The sequence below is a fragment of the Daucus carota genome, chromosome 3, assembly GCF_001625215.2.
Source record: "Daucus carota subsp. sativus chromosome 3, DH1 v3.0, whole genome shotgun sequence".
Taxonomy (NCBI): Eukaryota; Viridiplantae; Streptophyta; class Magnoliopsida; order Apiales; family Apiaceae; genus Daucus; species Daucus carota.
In genome coordinates, this window is record NC_030383.2 from 40,850,025 (window position 1) to 40,869,386 (window position 19,362).

Sequence of the window (19,362 nt, forward strand, 5' to 3'; positions counted from 1 at the left end):
CCCATTGAATTCTATCGAAAGCCTTCTCGAAATCGATCTTTAGAATCACACCTACAGCTTTCTTCGTCTGTAATGCAGATACCACCTCATTAGCAAGAAGAATGCTATCAGTTATTTGCCTGCCTTTGACAAAAGCAGACTGATTTGGAGCAATTAGCTTAGCCATAAGTTTTTTTAGTCTGGCCGCCAAGACTTTCGATAAGAGTTTTATTAAAGCATTCATAAGGCTAATGGGACGGAAATGAGCAGGCGAAGAGGGGTTAATGACTTTGGGGATAAGTGCAATAAAAGAGGAGTTGTACCCTTGTGGAATTGATCCCGATACATGAAAATCGTTGAAGAACTGCAGAATATCTTCCTTAATAGAGGGCCACAATGCAGTAAGAACACCCGCATTAATGCCGTCAGGGCCGGGAGATTTATATTTATCAGTACTTGCCAGAGCTAACTCAATTTCAGCCATAGAGAAATCTTTTACAAGATCATCTGCCTCACACCTGAGAATTTGCTTTACACACTGCTGAGGCAAGGCAAAAATCGGAACCAAGGGAGCGGGAGCTAAATAACCTTGAAAGTATGCCAGAAAAAGGTCCTTGATCTCTGAAGGTTTCGTGGTAAAACCATCCCCAACTGCGATTCTTCGAATCGTATTGTGAATTATAATTTGAGTGTGATTTACTATGATTTAACGTAACTTATCTAATAAGCTGGGAGTTTAAAATGTCTGTTCGGATAATTTTGACTTATTACCGACTTATAGTTATTAAAAATATAATAATAAAATTAAAAGTATCTTATGAGTAACTTATAACTTATAAGTAATTTTTATCAAAAAAAAGTTCGAAAAAATTAAATTACTGAAAAAAGTACTTCAAACTAAATTCTGACTTTAAGTCAGTTTCTAGCTTATTTCTGATTTTAAGCCGGCTTGTAACTTATTAGAGCAAGTCCAATGGTGAGCTAAAAATAGGTGTAGCTATTGCTATAATATAGCATCAAAAAGTGGTTTTTGGTGCTAAAATAATATCAAATCTCCAATGGTTGGTGCTATATCTTGTGCCAAATGAATATATGTGCATTCATGTACTTGAATAGGTTGAGATATAAATATATTTTTTATTCATTTTCCTCTACTTTTTTACTTTTTGATGAGGTGGCAATTATAGCTATTGCTATAGTTTGTGCTAAATATAAGCCCCAACTGTAGCAATATGCTATTTTAGCACCAAATGTAGCACATCATTGGAGTTGAAATTTTTTGATTTAGAACTATAATATAGATATAGTTCACCATTGGACTTAGCTCTTATACAAACATACATTTTTCAGTTTAAAATCGGAAATAGTTTCAAATCCCACTTAGAATTGGGACAGACAAGCTACTAGTTGGGCGCACCTGCCGTTATAACGCAGTTGATAGTGAGGACACGTAATAGTTGTCTGATTGACATCTCTAACCGTTGTCTTCCTTAAAAAAATTAATAGAAAATATTCTTTTTATTTCGAAATAATAATCATTTTGATATTTTTTTTATGTATTTTGAGATATAAAACGTATATTTTTAAATATTATTTTGTAAATTTATTAAATGAAATTATAGATGTTAAAATTTTATTCAGAATTTTTATTTTTGAAAAAAAATTATACATAAAATTATGTCTTTTTTATATCTCAGATTACATGTAAAAAGTCAATATAATTATTATTTAGAAATGAAGAGAGTAATATTTTGAACTCATTTGGGAAAGATTTTTGAAAAAATTAGAATTGATATGAAACTAAAAAGATTTTTGTTTTATACATCTTTTGTTTTAAAATTTTCTCCTCACTTTCCAAAATATTATTAAAATAATGAAATCAGCACTTCTCCTTTTTCAGTCGGGGTACATAGAATTAAGGTGAAGACGATAGGTCTAATGGTCCTGCTTAGTACTAGTGCTATTATGATATTCACATGTCTTTTCAGTATCGAAAGCCCAACCTACTCATTGCATGTTACATTAAACAACTTCGTCTAGATATTCGTCACAAACCACCCCACGAGTTAATTGCAGTCCCTAACAATTTATTTATTTATTAAATACGGGTTAGTACTTAGTATATATTATTATTTATATTTTTTATTAATTAATAAATTAATTAAAAGATACTCCCTCCGTCTCTTAATACTTTTCCCGTTTGTCCTTTTCACGTTTGCCAATGCACACTTTTAATCATTCATATCTTTAATTTCGTGTTAGTATTAAATATAAAAATTTCATTGTATTAAAATACTCATAAATACGAATCCAACGAGATCACCCATGACTATATTTGATCCTATAGATTATGCATAAATTAGTAATTTGTCTCATGTCATGAACAGTTCCGACATTTCAAACGGGAAATGTAAAAAGAACCAGAGGGAGTAGTTGTTAATGTGTGGGTATGAACACCCTCATTTGGAATTGTTATTCCAGAATCCAGATGATAATTTTGTTGTTGAAGAATATATAAAAAATTGTTTGATAAATTTAAATAATATTTGACTTAAAATCTCCTTTTACAAAAGCAGATCCATTCATATTTTAATTTTTTGAGAAGCTGTATCTCAATATCAAAATACACAAAAAATATGTAAAATTTAAGAAAAATATCAATTTTTTTTTTTGACTTGATAAGATAAATATCAATAACTATCTCAAGTTTACAAAAACACTTTTTTAACTCTACAACACTCCAAAACACCCCGGTCAAATAACAACAGGGTCAAATATATTTTTTATTAAAAAATATATGAAAAATTGTTTAATAAATTTAAACAGTTTTTGACTTAAAATCTCCTTTTACAAAAAGCAGATCGCATTCATTTTCTGATTTTTTTTAGAACTGTATATCAATATCAAAATTTATAAAAAAATAAGTAAATATAAAAAAAAGTACTAATGATTATCTTAATTTTTAAAAAAAAACATTTTTTTTTAAACTCTAACAACCCTGCAAAAGACCCCGTCAAATAACAACAGAGCATAGAAAAAAAAATAAACATACATTATTCACTTCAAATTCTTTTAAAATTAGAGCATATTAATCTTAGCTTAAAATTTTATTGATGGTATCGGTTGGCACTACTTTCTCCGCCTCATTCATTTCTACAGTTTTTTATTGAATGTTATGCATTTTAAAAAATATTAAATTTTATAATATAAAAATTAACTACAACAACTATTTTCATACACTACAGTCATTTTATAATATTAAATATTAGTTCTCTCACCAGGTAACCATACTATTCCCATTTCATAGAATAAATATTAGTTTATTTGGTCCATATTTCACTCATTTTTTTATATTTTTTATTAAAATACATTTTTTCTCAACGTCAGATTATACAATAAATATTAATTGATTGAATTATTTCACTATGTTTTTCATTAAAATACATTTTTTCTTAAGATCATTTCCGAACCTATACTACTCCATGAACGGAGGCCCAGGCCCCAGGAGAAAAAGAGCAACAGCATGCATGCATCTATATATATGATATATATATATATATATCCATGATGAACATAAACAAGATTAAGGAAAAAAACACTCTCGTATCTTCAACATTTCATATATAAATAATGGGAGAAGGATTTATTAAACCCATCATCATTGAGGATATTAGTGACGATCATGGTGAAACTACTGAGGATGAGCCGTTGAGCCCTGCTGCACGGCTTTTTCAGTCACCGGAACTCAATTGCTCGATCATAGTCGTCTTGGGTTGCAACACACCAATCAATGTCCCCGCTTTCGTATCAGGGTTTATGAAATCTGTGGCCAAGCACCCTCGTTTCTCCAGTTTGCTTGTAAGCACACCACTCTCAATCTTTTCACCCGCTCTATACTTTTTCTGTCTCATTTTAACTTACGCGTTAAATTTTAAAAAAAGTTGTAGATAAATTACAATTGCTCCCCGCCTCTCATATTATATATCTTGTTTTAACTATTAAAAAATTAAATTGATTAAGTTTTGACTGCAAATTACACATATTTTCCAACTTAAAAATATTTAGAAACTTATTTTACTAAAAAATATATTCAATCACCTTCAAAATCCATTTTTCAGATTTCTAAATAATTAATAAAATTTCTTTAACTCAGGGTCAAAATTTAGTCAAATTGACCACATAACAGTCAAAAGAGCACATATGAGATGGAGGGAGTATCTTTTATAAATTTATGTTAAATAAAAGTTTAGAATCTGAAGTTTAATTTGATGTCCTTAAATGTTCAATATAGCATAAAATCCAATCATGTTCTTACTATGACATTTTAAGATTTTAGATAGACAGATTCTCAACGGTAAATCTAAATTTTGTATGCTTGTTTTGAAGTTAACCGATGATAAGAATGGTGAGCAAATGAGTTGGAGAAGAACAAAAATCGACGTACATAAGCATGTCTATGCTCCAGATTTGGATCCGAATATGAAGTCAGCTGATGATTATGTTGAAGATTATGTATCCAGTCTCACTAATACAGGATTTGATATTACAAAACCGTTATGGGAGCTTCATTTTTTAAATGTAAAGACATCGGATGCTAATGGAACTGCAATAGCTAAAATTCATCACTCAGTAGGGGATGGAGTTTCTATCATGTCTCTGTTTCTAGCTAGTAGCAGAAAAGCTTCTGATCTCGATTCGCTGCCTAGCTTTCCTCTTCCAAAAACCAAAAGGCCAACTGAATTTAAGAATCTTTGTCATGGTTTTTTGGAGGTTTTGTACACTATGTGGACCGCAATTTTGATGTTTTTTAACACTTTTGTCGATGTTATGAATTTCACTGCCACTGCTTTGTTCTCGAAAGACACAGACACTCCGCTCAAAGGTGCTCCAGAGGATGTCAGATTGAGCAGTAAGAGAATTGTGCACAAAATTTTTAGTTTGCATGATATAAAGCTAGTGAAATCTGCAATGAACGCGGTATGAATAGATTTTTGGTTTTAGATCAGCTGCCTATGCTAATTAATTAGTCTACAATTGCATACGAAACTCACTAACATTCTTGATGAAATTTTAGACAATCAATGATGTTCTGCTAGGAATAACAATGGCTGGCATCTCTCGCTATCTCTATGGAAAATATGGTTAGTTCACTCAACTAGTCGAGCTTATCAGACTTACAAAAAACTACTTATTGCTTAAAGTAAAGAAGTTGACTAGAAGTGAGAAGTAAATTAAGAGGCCGTTTGGATGAGCTTAAAATAGGTGCTTCTTGCTTAAAGTAAAAAAAAATGAAGTAGAAGTTAGTTAAGACTTACAAGAGATTAAAGTGTTTGAGAAAAAAGTAGAAGTCATGAAACAAAAGTTAGGAATCCTAGTTTTTTATAAGTGCTTCTCGACTTTTACCACAAACGGTGCTTCTATATTAAAACTCCAGAAGTGGGGCTTAAAAGCCCCAACCAAACACCCACTAAGACTTATAAGTAATTAAACTGTTTGGAAAAAAAGTAGAAGTTCTGAAACAAAAACTAGCATTCTCAGCTTCTTATAAGTGCTTCTCTCTGTGTTAATTTGGCAAATTCCTATAATGGTATTCTGTATTATTCAGCACCGAGAAGTTGTGAAGATGAAAAGGATTATGCTACAACACGCAAAAAGGAAAACAATCTGCCTGCAAAAATTCGAGTCAGATCACTGTTAGTGCATAATCTTAGACCATCTACCGTAGTTGAGGTAGATTCAAATAATGCTTATGATTTTTGATTCTTTTTTATGAAATATGAAAGATGAAGGACGTGTACAAATGTTTTTGTTTGGAAACAGTCATTGGCTGAGATGACGGGAAAGGAGAAGAAATTGGTGTGGGGTAACAAGATTGGTTATGTTCTTCTCCCAGTCACCATTGCTTTACAAGATGATCCTTTGGATTATGTTCGCAAGGCCAAGGCCATTGCTGATAGAAAGAAGCTCTCATTCGAAGCTATATTATCTTACTCCATAGGCCGGTTTGTGCTCAAGTTCTTGGGGATTAAGGTATATATTAAGAGTTTGATCTTAAAGTTTATTTTCTTACATTCTGTACACTGAATCCAATACTGTTCTACGAGATCTTATTTTGGTTTTTTGTATTTATGCAGCAACTTGCTGCTGTGATGAACAAAGTTACATCAAACACGACGATCGCCTTCTCCAATATGGTTGGTCCTACAGAAGATATCAGCTTCTACGGGCATCACTTGTCTTATATTGCTCCTGGTACCTGTGGACAGCCACAAGTAAGAACCTATACACAAACTACACGCATCAAATTGGGTACAAAATTTGTTACAAAATGATGTGACATGGATGCTGTGTCAGTTTAGAATGATTTTATTACCGAGATTAATGTAAATGCAGGGTCTATTATTATTGTTTCAGTTATAATGGATAAAAATATTACATGTGTCATCTTGTACCCAATTTGGTACCTGTAGCATTATCCCATACCGAAACTCTAAAATGTCCCAAAATATTTTTCAGATACTCTTATTAAGGCAATGTTAGTTTTGTTGCAGGCATTGACAGTACATTGGCAGAGCTACGGAGAGAAAATGATCCTTGTATTAACAGTCGATCCAGATGTGATACCGGATTACAAAAATATTTATGCTGATATGGAGGCATCACTTCAGCTTATTAAAGATGCTGTGGTGCAAAGAGGCGAGGCCGTCCCTGTGTAGAATCTCGACGGAGCTGGCTCATTTGTGCTCTGATCAGCGAAATTGAGTAATCCTCAGAAATGAAGTCCATTAGTACGGTGTAATGTTACATATAATAACACATTCTTTCTGAGAATGCTTGTAGACTGTATTAAAATTGTGCAGAGAATCGTTAGTTTACATGATGCAGAGTTAGTAAAATCTGCAATGAACAGGGTATAAGTATAAATGTATAATGTTTAGAGGTACTTGCAATTCGGACCCTCTAACTTTCTTTCAAAACCGATATTGTACTTGTACTTTTGGAAACTCAAATCACACCCCCAATCTTTACATTTCAAGAACAATATGCACCCCTCCGTTAACTTCCTTTAACTTCCGTTAAAATACTCCCTCCGTCTCAATTTACATGTCTCTTTTCGATGAGTTTGACTAATTATTAGAAATTATTTATTTATTAATTTAGGGAATAGAAAGTTACATATTAAAATAGACTAAATTTACTTTTTGATGATTTGTTTTTAATTTTTGTTTGATTAAGCTATCCCCAAGTCAAAATGATTTTACATATATAAAGATTTTAAATTTTTAGTGATATGTGTGTTAAGTACTTAAAATATACACTATTTTAAATATAAAAAATAAATATTATGTGATATTTATTATAAATAATACATAAATTTATATATTGAATAAAATATATAAATTTTAATTATTTTTTGGAAAAATTGATCACAAAAATTTTAAAAAAATATCATCAAAAAATAAATCTAATCTATTTTAATATGTAACTTTCTATTTTTTAAAATAATAAATAAATATTCCCTAATAGTTGGTCAAAAATTATTCAATTTCGACAAGCTTACGCTGCTCTGTCCCTGTCAGTTTTCGGGTCCTCATTTCTTTTTTTTTTCCTCAAAAAGTTTGTCCCACTAAATTAATAACGTCAATTACATAATAAATTTATTTTATTTTTTGAAAAATAATATAAATTTTTGATAACATATAACTATTTGTCATGACATAATAAAATGGGGATTTTGACTTCCACAAGAAGAATGGGATTTGAAGTAGGGGAATTGGTTAACCAATCTGCCCAAAACTATCCAAACTGATTTTATTTTGACCAATTCAGACCAAATTTTTCAGACCGATATATGCTTGAGTTAAAAATAAATCAACCAGATTTTAAAGAGTTGGATATGTGTTTTGATCTTTTCAAACCGACTCAATCCAACTTGGTCTGATTAAAATTAGGGGAAATTAAAATTAATAAATATACATTTTGTCGGCCCAATCTAATAAATGATATGATCTCATCAGTTTAGCTACTTTTACATATTACTCCAATTTATATGATCATCTTTGCTATATATATGTGTCTAGTATCGTCCCCGATGCTCAGACTAAAATTTAATCGGTGTGTATCGATTGAAACTTATCACAACATTGCTCTTAGTCGGTCTGTGAAAAACTAATAGTTCATGTGTGTATACGTAATAATAGAATAAATTATAGGATACACAAAACAAAGTATATGAACAAATCCGAGTCTAGTACAAAACTGTCTCCTTAAATCATATTCGTCCTCTCACCGTATGTTTAGAACTTACAAGATACTCTATTTCATGAATTAATCTGAAACAGAATCAAATTAATTCATATCAAAATATACACCATATCAATTAATCTAAAAAAAAATCAAATTAAACTATGCCATAATCTTTGAACCCAAGCCTAGTGGAAAATAATAATTATCACTATTAAGAGAATATACGTGGATTCTTATCTCATCCATCCCTTAGTCATAATACTTAAAATATGACTGGTCAATGTGGGACTTATATCCACATTTTCCAACAATCCGCCACATGGATGAGATTGGTAATCTTAGTATCACACACCAGACAGACAGACACGAGATTTGATTTGATTATAATTTCTTTGATTAGATATAGCATACAATGGATAGAGAATAATCCTTGAACTTTCGATCGATCAAGCATATCGACACTGGTAGATAGTAGACATGCTTGTCCTTGAATTGTTCAACCATTTGTGTAAACGATGGCATACTTATTACTATATATCCTAGTTTTGAAAGAGTTTCTAAAGAATTATTCCTCGCAATTCTCCTTTGAAACGGCCCCTGTTCTATCCACATAGATAATCTTTATCTTAGAGAGTAACCCATGTTTACTCAATCGAATTCCATGCATTCAAAATTTTGAACTCCATGTATTCGTCAAAGATTGTTAAAAAGATAAGTTTATCTTCGTATCATAATGGCTCTCACTATTTTCACATCATAGGAACAGATCAAGGGTTACCCCACAGTAATTTGGTCGTCATGATTCAATTGGCCCATTTGAACCAAGTTCTTCGGATCTCTAGTCAGCAAGGTTGGGTGTCCACCATGATGCCGTTAAGCTATAGACTTACCCATCTCTTTTGATGATTTATCAACCAGTTCTTTTGTAACCCTTTGGCTAACGAATCTGCAATATTATCCTTTCACGGTATATTGTCAATAATGATAATTTTGGTTGATATTAATTGTCTAATGGAACTATGTCGTCTTCATATATGACGAGACTGACCACTATACATCATCAAAGCATTTACAAAAGAAAATTAATTTAGAGCCGATATACTTAGAGGGTGTTTGTTTCTGGCTTAAAAATCGGGCTTCTGGTTTGTAAGTTAGAAGCACTTATTCGTACCGTTTGTGTAAAAAGTCAAGAAGCACTTATAAAAAGTTAGGAAAACTAGCTTTTGTTTCAGGGCTTCTGCTTTTTTGCCAAACACTTTAATCACTTATATGTCTTAACTTACTTCTAACTTCTACTCCACTTTTCTATTTTAAACAAGAAGCACTTATTTTAAGCTCACCTAAACGACCCCTTATACGTGATGTTTTTATAAGTTTGCTTAAAAATACTTGGTAAAAATTCGAAATACCTAATTTTTAACAACTTTTAACAAAAAAAATACGTTAATTAAAGTTTTAGGTGAAAACCCGGTCAAAATGATTAAGTTTCAACAATATTTGACCTAAATATGAATACACGACACCCAGAATATCAATGTGATACTCCACTTGTAAAGGAATATCAGTGTGATACTTTGTTTGCTTGTTTTAATGCAATTATTTCTAATTTATTAATATGCAAAACTCTACGATAACAGGATCCAAACCTAACACAAGAAACTCCTATCAACTGCATTGTTGGACAACGACAAGAATATCAACATCCATCCACGCGTACGAGAACATTCCTCTGTCTCTACAACATTTAACCAAACTATGAAACTTAGTAAGGAGGGTCCTATATATTCACAAATAAATATTTAATTGTAAGAGGATTATTATGGTGATACGTCCAACTAATTGAGTATCAGGGTTATACTCGAATGTTAGAGGAGTATCAGTGTGATATTCCACTCTTATATTCTTATAAAAGCTTCATTAAATTCTTGAGTGAATGCCCGATCAAAATACCCGATTTTCAACAATATTTGACCAAAATATGAATATTTAGTAATATGGGACCCTAAATATCCAACATGCTCGTGCCTCAACAATATTTAACCAAAATAAGTATATTCAGTAAGGAGGGCTCTAAATACCAACAAAAGTTTTGACTATAAAAGGATTAACATGATGATATGTCATGAATAGTTGAGTATCAGGGTGATACTCCACAGGTAGAGTAGTATTATTGTATTTTCTACCAGTTGAAGGTGAATTAGGAAGATACATAACAACCAGTTGAATATCAAGATTATACGTCACTGATATAGGAATATCATTGTGATACTTTGCTTATATTGTTTTAAGGACAACTATTTCTATCTGACATTAACGGTTAGTGCATGTTCAAAAATATAAAAAAACATGTTTACACCACAATTCAACAACATAGATTCAGAAAATAAACTCTATATTATTGATGTTGTCGAACAATAACAAGGATAACAATATCCATCCACGCATACGAGAATATACTCATGCCTCGCACGGGCTACATATTATATCATTAAATATAATCTAGCAATATTTCCTATCAAAGAGAAAAAAGAAATCAGAATTTTGTATTATTTACATAATCTCTAGAAATACACTTTATATATATTTTACCTTTGATAATGTTAGTTAAGAGTTTTTAGTATTTGAGATGCTCTTAGATATAACAATTTATTGAATTTTTTTGATTGTTTTTGTTTTTGTAATGAATTAATTATTAAATGGATTGTTTGTAGAGTATATTTGTTATAGAATATAATGGTTGTCAAGTTCTTTTCTAAAATTAGGCCAATTATATTGCTAATCGGAAAAAATTCACGAGGGAGTCAATTGATTCGCAGTTTGCTACAAAATCGAATAAATTGGATTAAGATGGTATGGATTCAATTGTATGAAGAGGATATTATTCTTATCGAGGAGATATCAAAAATTATTATAGATTGATTGCTCAAAAACCATCAAATTAATTTGGGTTTTATATCAAACTGGTCACTCATTGCGTCAAAATATCTCACTTGACCCACCTATCCCATTGGCGACTCATTTAAGCCACTGTAAACAAAATATATATCATTTTACCCATAGTACTATTCATACATTTTTACTTAAACATTTGTTTTTTTTGTTACAACACCACCTCGAGTACCTTCATAATTGTCTCTAGTATTTATCAAAATAATTTGGGAATTAAAAAGCAACATAGCTATTTATGAAAAAAATATTTAGTAATAAATATATATTAATGTGATCTCCCTAACTATGTTGCTTTAGAAATTTCTAAATTATTTTGATAAATACTAGAGACAATTGTGAAGGTACTCGAGGTGGTTTTGTAGTAAAAAAATAAACGGTTGATTGTTTATAAATGATCAAGTAAATAGGTATAAATAGTGATGTGAGTAAAATGACATATATTTGGTTTATAGTGGCTTAAACGAGTCCCCGATGAGATGGGTGGGTAAAGTGAGACATTTTGACGAAATAGGTGGCCAACTTGATATATAAACCAATTAATTTTTTTGAAAAATATTTATATTCAGTATGTTAAGTGATTTGGAAATAGTTACACTAATTTTTTATAATATTTATTTATATTTCAATCTCGTTACATAATCGATTGGTAATTTGTCTCGACTGATTTCCTTTCAAATTAATGAAACTTTATTTTAATAATAACAATAATAATAATAAACTTCACGTGGATCATCTTATTAAAATCAATCAATACATTGTCTCAAAAAGGTTTTGAAAATTATTTTTGCGTCCGAGTCTTGTTCTACTCCCTCCGTCCCTTTATATATAATTTTTATACGAAAGTTAAGAAAACATGTACTCCCTCTGTCCCTCTCATTTCTTTACAGTTACTATTTTGGGATGTCCCTTTCATTTCTTTATGTTACTATAAATAGTAAGTTTTTCCCATCATTACACCCACTATCTTCTCCTACTATCTCATATTTAACAATAAAAACTACTCCCTCCGTTTCTTTTCCTGTATGTAATGTCGGTACTGTTCATAACATGAGACAAATTACTAATTTACATCTAATCTATAAAATTAAATATAGTCACGAGTGATCTTGTTCGATTCATATTCACGAGTACTTTAATACGGTGAAATTTTTATATTTAATACTAATACGAAATGAAAGATATTCACAATCAAAAGTGTGTGTTGGCAAACGTGAAAACCACAAACAGGAAAAGTATTTAGAGACGGAGGGAGTACTATTACACAAACTACTATCCTTCACTATCTCAAATCTATTATTAAATATTGATAGGTCTCACCACTTTACCCACTTTTCATCTAACTTTACTCATTTTTTATACTCCCTCCATTCCAAAATAATAGTCGCTTTGACTTTGTACACGTATTTTGAGGTGTAAAAAAACATACTTCTACACATTATTTTTGAAATTTTCTTTTTCTGAATAAAAGTTTAACATCTCTATTTTTATTCAGAAAAAGAAAATTTCAAAAATAACATGTAGAAGTATGTTTTTTTTGCACCTCAAAATACGTGTATAAAGTCAAAGCGACTATTATTTTGGAATGGAGGGAGTACATTGTCTTGGTCTCCGTGTCCCCCTCCAATGTTAACAATTGAAGGGGACGGAGGGAGTATAAAATAGTGGAAAGAGAAAAAAACGGGTGAAATAGTAGGACTCATTGATTTTTAATATATAAAAAGAAATAATAAAATAAAAATAGTGTCAAAAAGTAAGAAAAGTGAGGAAGTTTTGAGACTCATCGACTATTTTTGATAAGTTTTAAAATATAAAAACGGATTTTTTTGGCACACACTAACAATCACCTTTTATTGAGGTGGAAGGTATTTATTGACCAAAATAATAATCATGCCCTTTTGACCAATAAAAGCTCTCCACCTCAACAAAAAGTAGTTATTAGTGTGTGCTTATAAGCACACACCAGAAGGACCCATATAAAAATTTAGACTAGACACTAAAAAAGACAGTTGAAAAATGATTGGTACAAATTTCGGTATTTTCAAGAACTTTGAAAAGAGAAGCCACGACCGTGGATGTGCATAATTAGTACAGTAGTAGGTAGAACACGAAAATTGAAAGACTGAACAATTTATTTTGTCAGAAGCCGTGTGGCTGCTTTCTCAACACCCATGCAGGCAGCGGCCAACGCCATACAAATACAAGTAGTTTCATTTGACCAAATATAACAAACAAGACCAAGTTCAACGGTATCATAGTTGGAGCCCTAAATATAATATAAAAAATTATGTCCGAGTAGTTTAGGACATATTCTACTAACTTCAACTCCAACAATGTGCCTTATTTTCACTACATGTTTAATATTTTATTATTAAAAATTCACTTTCATCATTAAAACATAATATAAAATAGAGAGAGAAAGAGAGTGTTGGTAAGAATTTATTATAAAATATGGGATAGGGCAAGGAGAGAGTGCCTGAAAAATAAGGTTTGAATGGGTTGTCCTAGTGATATAGGGCATCACTAGGACATTGTTGGATCAAGTTTTTTCATCAAATGCCCTATATTATGACTTAGGACACTAAATAAGGCAGCTGTTGGACTTGCTCTAATATCCTCAAATAATATGGCCTTTTAGGAAACAAATGAATAAACAAAAAAATACACCTTTTTCTGTGCATTAAAGATTTATTTTTAAAAACATTATTTGGGAAGGTACTTATTTACAAATACCTTTTTTAAAAATAATTTTTTTATTACTTATTTAAAATGAATAGGTACCTATTTTCAGAAAAATATATTATATTTGTTTTAAATTATCTTGAGTTTCTAATGTGTTAAAAATAAGTATAGATCTTTTATATTTTTATTTTGAATACTAATAAAATTATTAAATGTTTTCAAAAATAATTAATAAAATTACTTTTGTGTAAGCCCGATTTTTGCATTTATAAGTTGAAAGTACAATTTGTCCAAAAAAATTAAGAAGCGCTTATAAGAAGTTAAGAATATGAGAGCCATTTGGACAAATTTTAAAAAAAATTGATTTCTTGGTTGAAATAAAGAAATGAATTAGAAGTGAGAATTAAATAAGTTAATAAAGTATTTGGAAAAAAAAAATAGAAACTCTGAGCGAGAAAATAAGATTCTCAGCTTCTTAAAAGTACTTCTACTCATTTACACAAACAAGTCAAGAAAAACAGAAGCTAGAACTAGAAGCCACTTCCCTCGGACAAACAGGTCCACGGACTTTTATTTCATGACGACTTCTTCTTCTTTTCAAAACACTTTAATCATTTATAAGTTTGAATTTGCTTTTAAATTTTATTTCACGTCGGTACTTTAAGCAAGAAATATTTATTTTAAACTTATCATACCTCTTATTATACGTACAAAAAGCGGAGGGAGGGAGATCCGTTTGCGTATAGAATAAATGAAACGGACCCACCAGATATAATTGTTCAAATGCGTTGAAAGAAGTAAAGATTCGGCGTAACATATCAAATATCCACCAGCTTGTTTCATCCACTCGGTCCTTGAAGAAGAGTGAAGAAGTTGACTCGTTTAATCATCGTGAAACTTATACAGGATGAAGCCCATCACAACGAAGAAGATGAGGGATGATGATGTAGGTGAGGATGATGAGCCGTTAAGCCCGGCTGCACGGTTGTTTCAGTCGAGTCAACTAAACTGCTCCATCGTCATCGTCTTGGGCTCCCACACCTTCATCGATGTTGATGCTGTTAAGTCCGGCTTCCTCAATTCTATGGCCAAGCATCCTCGTTTCTCCAGTTTGTTTGTAAGTCCTCCTTTTCCCTTAGCTTTCCTTTTTATATTCTCATAAATTAGATAAGTAGGAGTATATTTTTTTCAATAATATATACTCTCTCTGTTCTAATGGTATCTTGACTTTGGCACATATCGAAACTATTATAAAATATAATTTCATAATATTTTTTTAAATTTTTATTGAAATTTTATTAAAAATTAAAAAAAATTCATGAAATTATATTTTATAGGAGTCTCAAAATACCTGCAATAGTGAGCGTCAACAACCAACTCGGACAGAGTACTGTCTTTAAATTTTACTAGCTTATAGCCCGTGCAAGGCACGGGAGCTATTTAATTATATATAAATTTCTTAAATATATTTTAAATGGTGTGAAGAAATTTAATTTATAAATAATAAATTAAAATTTTCAATAAAATAAAATTCGAAATTATAATTTGTTTGTAAGTTAGAACTGTGGTAAATACATCATCACAGCCATTAATGGCTTCAAATAAACTATTGTAATGAAGCCATTCCTTTTCTCGTATGTACCCTGCCAAAGTATTAAATTCTTTCTATCAAATTTTAATATATTTTGAGTGGAATACGTTATTACCAACTCTTATTAGATTATATTTATAAATGTATTTTATATTAGAATTATTATAGTGTGATTTAAATAGCCCGCAAGGGTTGGTTTGGCTGGTTAAATAGAGGACATATATCCTTTTGGTCACAGGTTCGACTCCCAAAGGGTGGATTAACGCTATTGCGTGATCCGAAAGGTAGCGGTTGCGGGTTCTTAGGTTAAAAAAAATTAAAAAATATATAATGTGATTTAAATATTTTTCAAAAAATTTATATGATTCTAAATTAAAATTGATAAATATAATTTGTTTTTGAATTAAGAAAAGGAATCATAAACATGCAATAAGAAGGTAGAATCTATTTTAGATTAAGAAAAATTTTATGTATTTGCTAATCACATAAATCCGGCTTATTGATTTTAAAATATATTATAAAAAAATTGTGACGGTGAGATTTATATGATTCTACGAATAAAACTGGTAGGAAATATTTATTTGGGATTAAAAAAAATCATATACACGTGAAAGACAGAATTTGTTTTGGATTCTGAAAAGGAATTATAAATATGCAAGGTGATATCAGTTGCCTTGTAGAACAGAAGTTAATTTTCCAATGCTTATTTGTTCAATATAAGATCCAACGGATGATAAGCTTTTGGACCAGAGGACCATGCGACCAAATTATCTCCCTTACGCTTATTATATATAAGTATATAATGCGTATTTTGAGATGAAAATACATAGTATTACCACTTTTCAACTTTTTTTGAAAATAAAAATTTAATATCTATATAAGTATAGAAACTATATTATTTATTTATCTTTCAACAAATTAAAATAATTGTTATTGTTGATAATGGGAATACTTATTTTTATTAAATAATAATAAAATACTTTCTTAATATTTTTTCCTAAAAAATGCACAAATACGTTTCTTTTCCAAAAATAAGTCATTGTTTGGATAATAAATTTTTTTGGGCATGATTAGCAACTCGTAAATTACTTAAGAGTCACTAAGTTTGGATTGTATGCTTAGCTTCTATGTTAAAAACAATGACAAACTAATGAAAGTTAATTTCAAGAAGCTTCAACAGTAGAGTGAACTAGTACTTAAATAAGTTTGTTATAAAGGTAACTGATGATAAGAATGGTGGGAAAATGAGTTGGAGAAGAACAAAAGTAGACATACATAAGCATGTGATTGCTCCGGAGTTGGATCCAAGCATGGAGTTAGCTGACAGTTTTGTTGAAGATTATGTATCGAATCTTACGAATACGGGATTGGATCTTACAAAGCCATTGTGGGAGCTTCATGTTTTGAATGTCAAGACATCGGATGCTAATGCAACTGCAGTACTTAAACTTCATCATTCAATTGGAGATGGAATTTCTATAATGTCTCTATTTTTAGCTAGTAGCAGAAAGGCTTCTGATCCCGAATCAATGCCAAGTCTTCCGAAGAAAAAAAGGCCAGGTGGCTTTTGGAGTAATTGTCATGGTTTCTGGGGGGTTCTGTTTACTGTTTGGACCATGATTTTAATGGTTTTTAACACTTTGGTGGATGTTATGAATTTTGCTGCTACTGCTTTGTTCTTGAAAGACACAGACACTCCACTCAAAGGCTCTGCAGAGGATATTGGACTGAGTCGTAAAAGAATCGTTCACAGAATCGTTAGTTTAGATGATATAAAGATGGTGAAATCTGCAATGAACACGGTATGAATAGAATGTTAGTTTTTCATTAGCCTCTGCTACATATATAGGCTATTACAGACTCACTAACATTATTTGAGGATGTTTTAGACAATTAACGATGTTCTGCTAGGAATAACAATGGCTGGCCTATCTCGCTATCTTAATGGGAAATATGGTTAGTGTTCTCATCTAGCCCGTGTTTATCAAACAATTTTACTCTGATAAAATTGTTTCCCACGGCAAGTTTATCAAGTGACTAAGCACATTCCAATACTCTCATGTATTGTATTGTTTAGCAACAAGAAGTTATCAGAATGAGAGGGACCAAGATAGAGCAAGCAAAAAGGGGAACCATCTGCCTGCCAATATTCGTTTCCGATCAACTTTATTATATAACCTTAGACCATCAACCGGAATTGAGGTAGATTCACATGTAAAGATTAAGATGTTTGGTTCTTCTTTTGACTGCAGGAAAGATAAAGCATATGTGCAAATTTTTTTCTTTTAATACAGTCATTGGCTGAGATGATGGAAAAGGAGTCCAAAGTGAGGTGGGGTAACCTTATTGGTTATGTTCTTCTTCCGATTACCATTGCCTTACCTGATGATTTACTAGATTATGTTCGCAAGGCCAAGGCCATTGTTGATAGAAAGAAGCTCTCCTTTGAAGCTCTATGCTCCTTTTCTGTAGGCCGGGTTATACTCGAGTTATTTGGACTTAAGGTATTAACAGTTTATCTATGAATCTTACTGTCACAAGTTATGCACACCGAATTTGTCACTGTTCTACAAAAATATATCTTGATTTTCTTTGTAATAAACAGAGAACTTCTTATGTGATGCACAAAATCATATCAAACACAACGATGTCCTTCTCAAACGTTGTTGGTCCGCAAGAAGAGATTAGCTTCTACGGCCATCACTTGTCTTACATTGCTCCTAGTGTGTATGGACAACCACAAGTAAGAACGTTTACCATTGCTGTCCAGTAAAAGTGGGAAACATCCTGTAATATCCATTTCGTTATATGATGTGTTTATTCATTTAATTTTTATTGCAGGCATTGACAGTACATTGGCAGAGCTATGCGGACAAAGTAATACTTGTATTAGCAGTTGATCCAGATGTGATACCTGATTATAACAATCTTTGTACTGATTTTGAGGCATCACTTAAACTCATCAAAGACGCTGTCATTCAAAGTGGAGCAACCGTCCGTGTGCAAGCCAAAACCGGTCATAAACAGGACTAGGCATCAAGCAACATAAACAATAGGAACACACACACACACACACACATGTTTCTGAAAGATTCTGTACACAAAATGAATTTAGGTAAAATGATTAGTATCGAGCGCAGTTGAATAGGTCAAGTGGTGGATTTATCCTTTCTTGTTCCGGGACACCCGGGTTCAACTTTCGCTCACCCCGAGAAGTATTAGAACATATACTCATTTGTAAGGCATATAAGCCTAATTTGTCAAAAAAAAAAAAAAAAGGTAAAATGATTCATATCCGAAACTATATTATGCATTTTGAGCAACATTTTGTCAATCTTGCAAATGGAGTCTGTACTGTATCTGTGATGATTACTTATGTTAGTCTTAAGTTTATGTACCAGAAAGTAGAAAAAGACTCTAGCTCCCAAGTAGTTTGTTTAAACATCAATTAAACAGTGCCGGTTTTGTGATGATAAAGAACACAAGTAGATGTGCCACTGCCACCATAATCAGGACTGAAGGATTTCATGGAAGCATCTATTCAAGCTGCATTCATTGATGAATGATCAAGGATGTTGCGTTGGTTTGTGTTGCGAAACAAAAAATGGACGTGGAGGAAGGAGTGTCAATTTGTTTTGCTTGTTTCAATGGACATTTGCACTAGTGAACTGATTCTGGTGTGTCATCAGGAAGGCAAGGCAATGGTCATCACCTTGTAGAACAAACTTAGGTCCTGTTTGTCTCCGACTTTAAGCCAGGCTTAAAGCTGTTTATAATTTTAAGCTGAAAAACGTCCCATGTTATAGGCTTTCGCCTTTCAGTACCTACACATTGGGTCAGGTGTGCCGGTAACAATAGTCAAGAGGCTTGAAACACTTCAAGTGCACCATCAGCGCTTGCTGGATTTCTTATAATCT

At 31.5% G+C, this 19,362-nt stretch overlaps 2 protein-coding genes across 2 annotated transcripts; both read left to right on the plus strand.

The window, feature by feature from the left end:
* Positions 1-3,567: 3,567 nt before the first annotated feature.
* LOC108213667 (wax ester synthase/diacylglycerol acyltransferase 11) lies at positions 3,568-6,989 on the plus strand. The gene is made up of 7 exons (XM_017385465.1): positions 3,568-3,837; positions 4,366-4,956; positions 5,054-5,120; positions 5,585-5,709; positions 5,800-6,009; positions 6,114-6,251; positions 6,531-6,989. Exons 1-7 carry the CDS (start codon positions 3,610-3,612, stop codon positions 6,693-6,695), a joined length of 1,524 nt encoding a protein of 507 aa, XP_017240954.1. The 5' UTR covers positions 3,568-3,609; the 3' UTR covers positions 6,696-6,989.
* A 7,658-nt stretch (positions 6,990-14,647) lies between these two features.
* Positions 14,648-18,779, plus strand: LOC108210812 (wax ester synthase/diacylglycerol acyltransferase 11). Its single transcript, XM_017382232.2, has 7 exons — positions 14,648-14,971; positions 16,663-17,247; positions 17,335-17,401; positions 17,523-17,647; positions 17,740-17,949; positions 18,051-18,188; positions 18,287-18,779. Exons 1-7 carry the CDS (start codon positions 14,762-14,764, stop codon positions 18,476-18,478), a joined length of 1,527 nt encoding a protein of 508 aa, XP_017237721.1. The 5' UTR covers positions 14,648-14,761; the 3' UTR covers positions 18,479-18,779.
* Positions 18,780-19,362: the final 583 nt, after the last annotated feature.

Excerpts from the sequence above, each read along its gene's own strand:
- LOC108210812 (XM_017382232.2), top strand. The coding sequence starts at position 14,762 with ATGAAGCCCATCACAACGAAGAAGATGAGGGATGATGATGTAGGTGAG. Across the intron at positions 17,950-18,050 it reads TCGAGTTATTTGGACTTAAG|AGAACTTCTTATGTGATGCA; the intron begins GTATTAACAGTT and ends TGTAATAAACAG. Across the intron at positions 18,189-18,286 it reads GTGTGTATGGACAACCACAA|GCATTGACAGTACATTGGCA; the intron begins GTAAGAACGTTT and ends TTTTTATTGCAG.
- LOC108213667 (XM_017385465.1), top strand. The coding sequence starts at position 3,610 with ATGGGAGAAGGATTTATTAAACCCATCATCATTGAGGATATTAGTGAC. Across the intron at positions 3,838-4,365 it reads CTCGTTTCTCCAGTTTGCTT|TTAACCGATGATAAGAATGG; the intron begins GTAAGCACACCA and ends CTTGTTTTGAAG. Across the intron at positions 4,957-5,053 it reads TGAAATCTGCAATGAACGCG|ACAATCAATGATGTTCTGCT; the intron begins GTATGAATAGAT and ends ATGAAATTTTAG.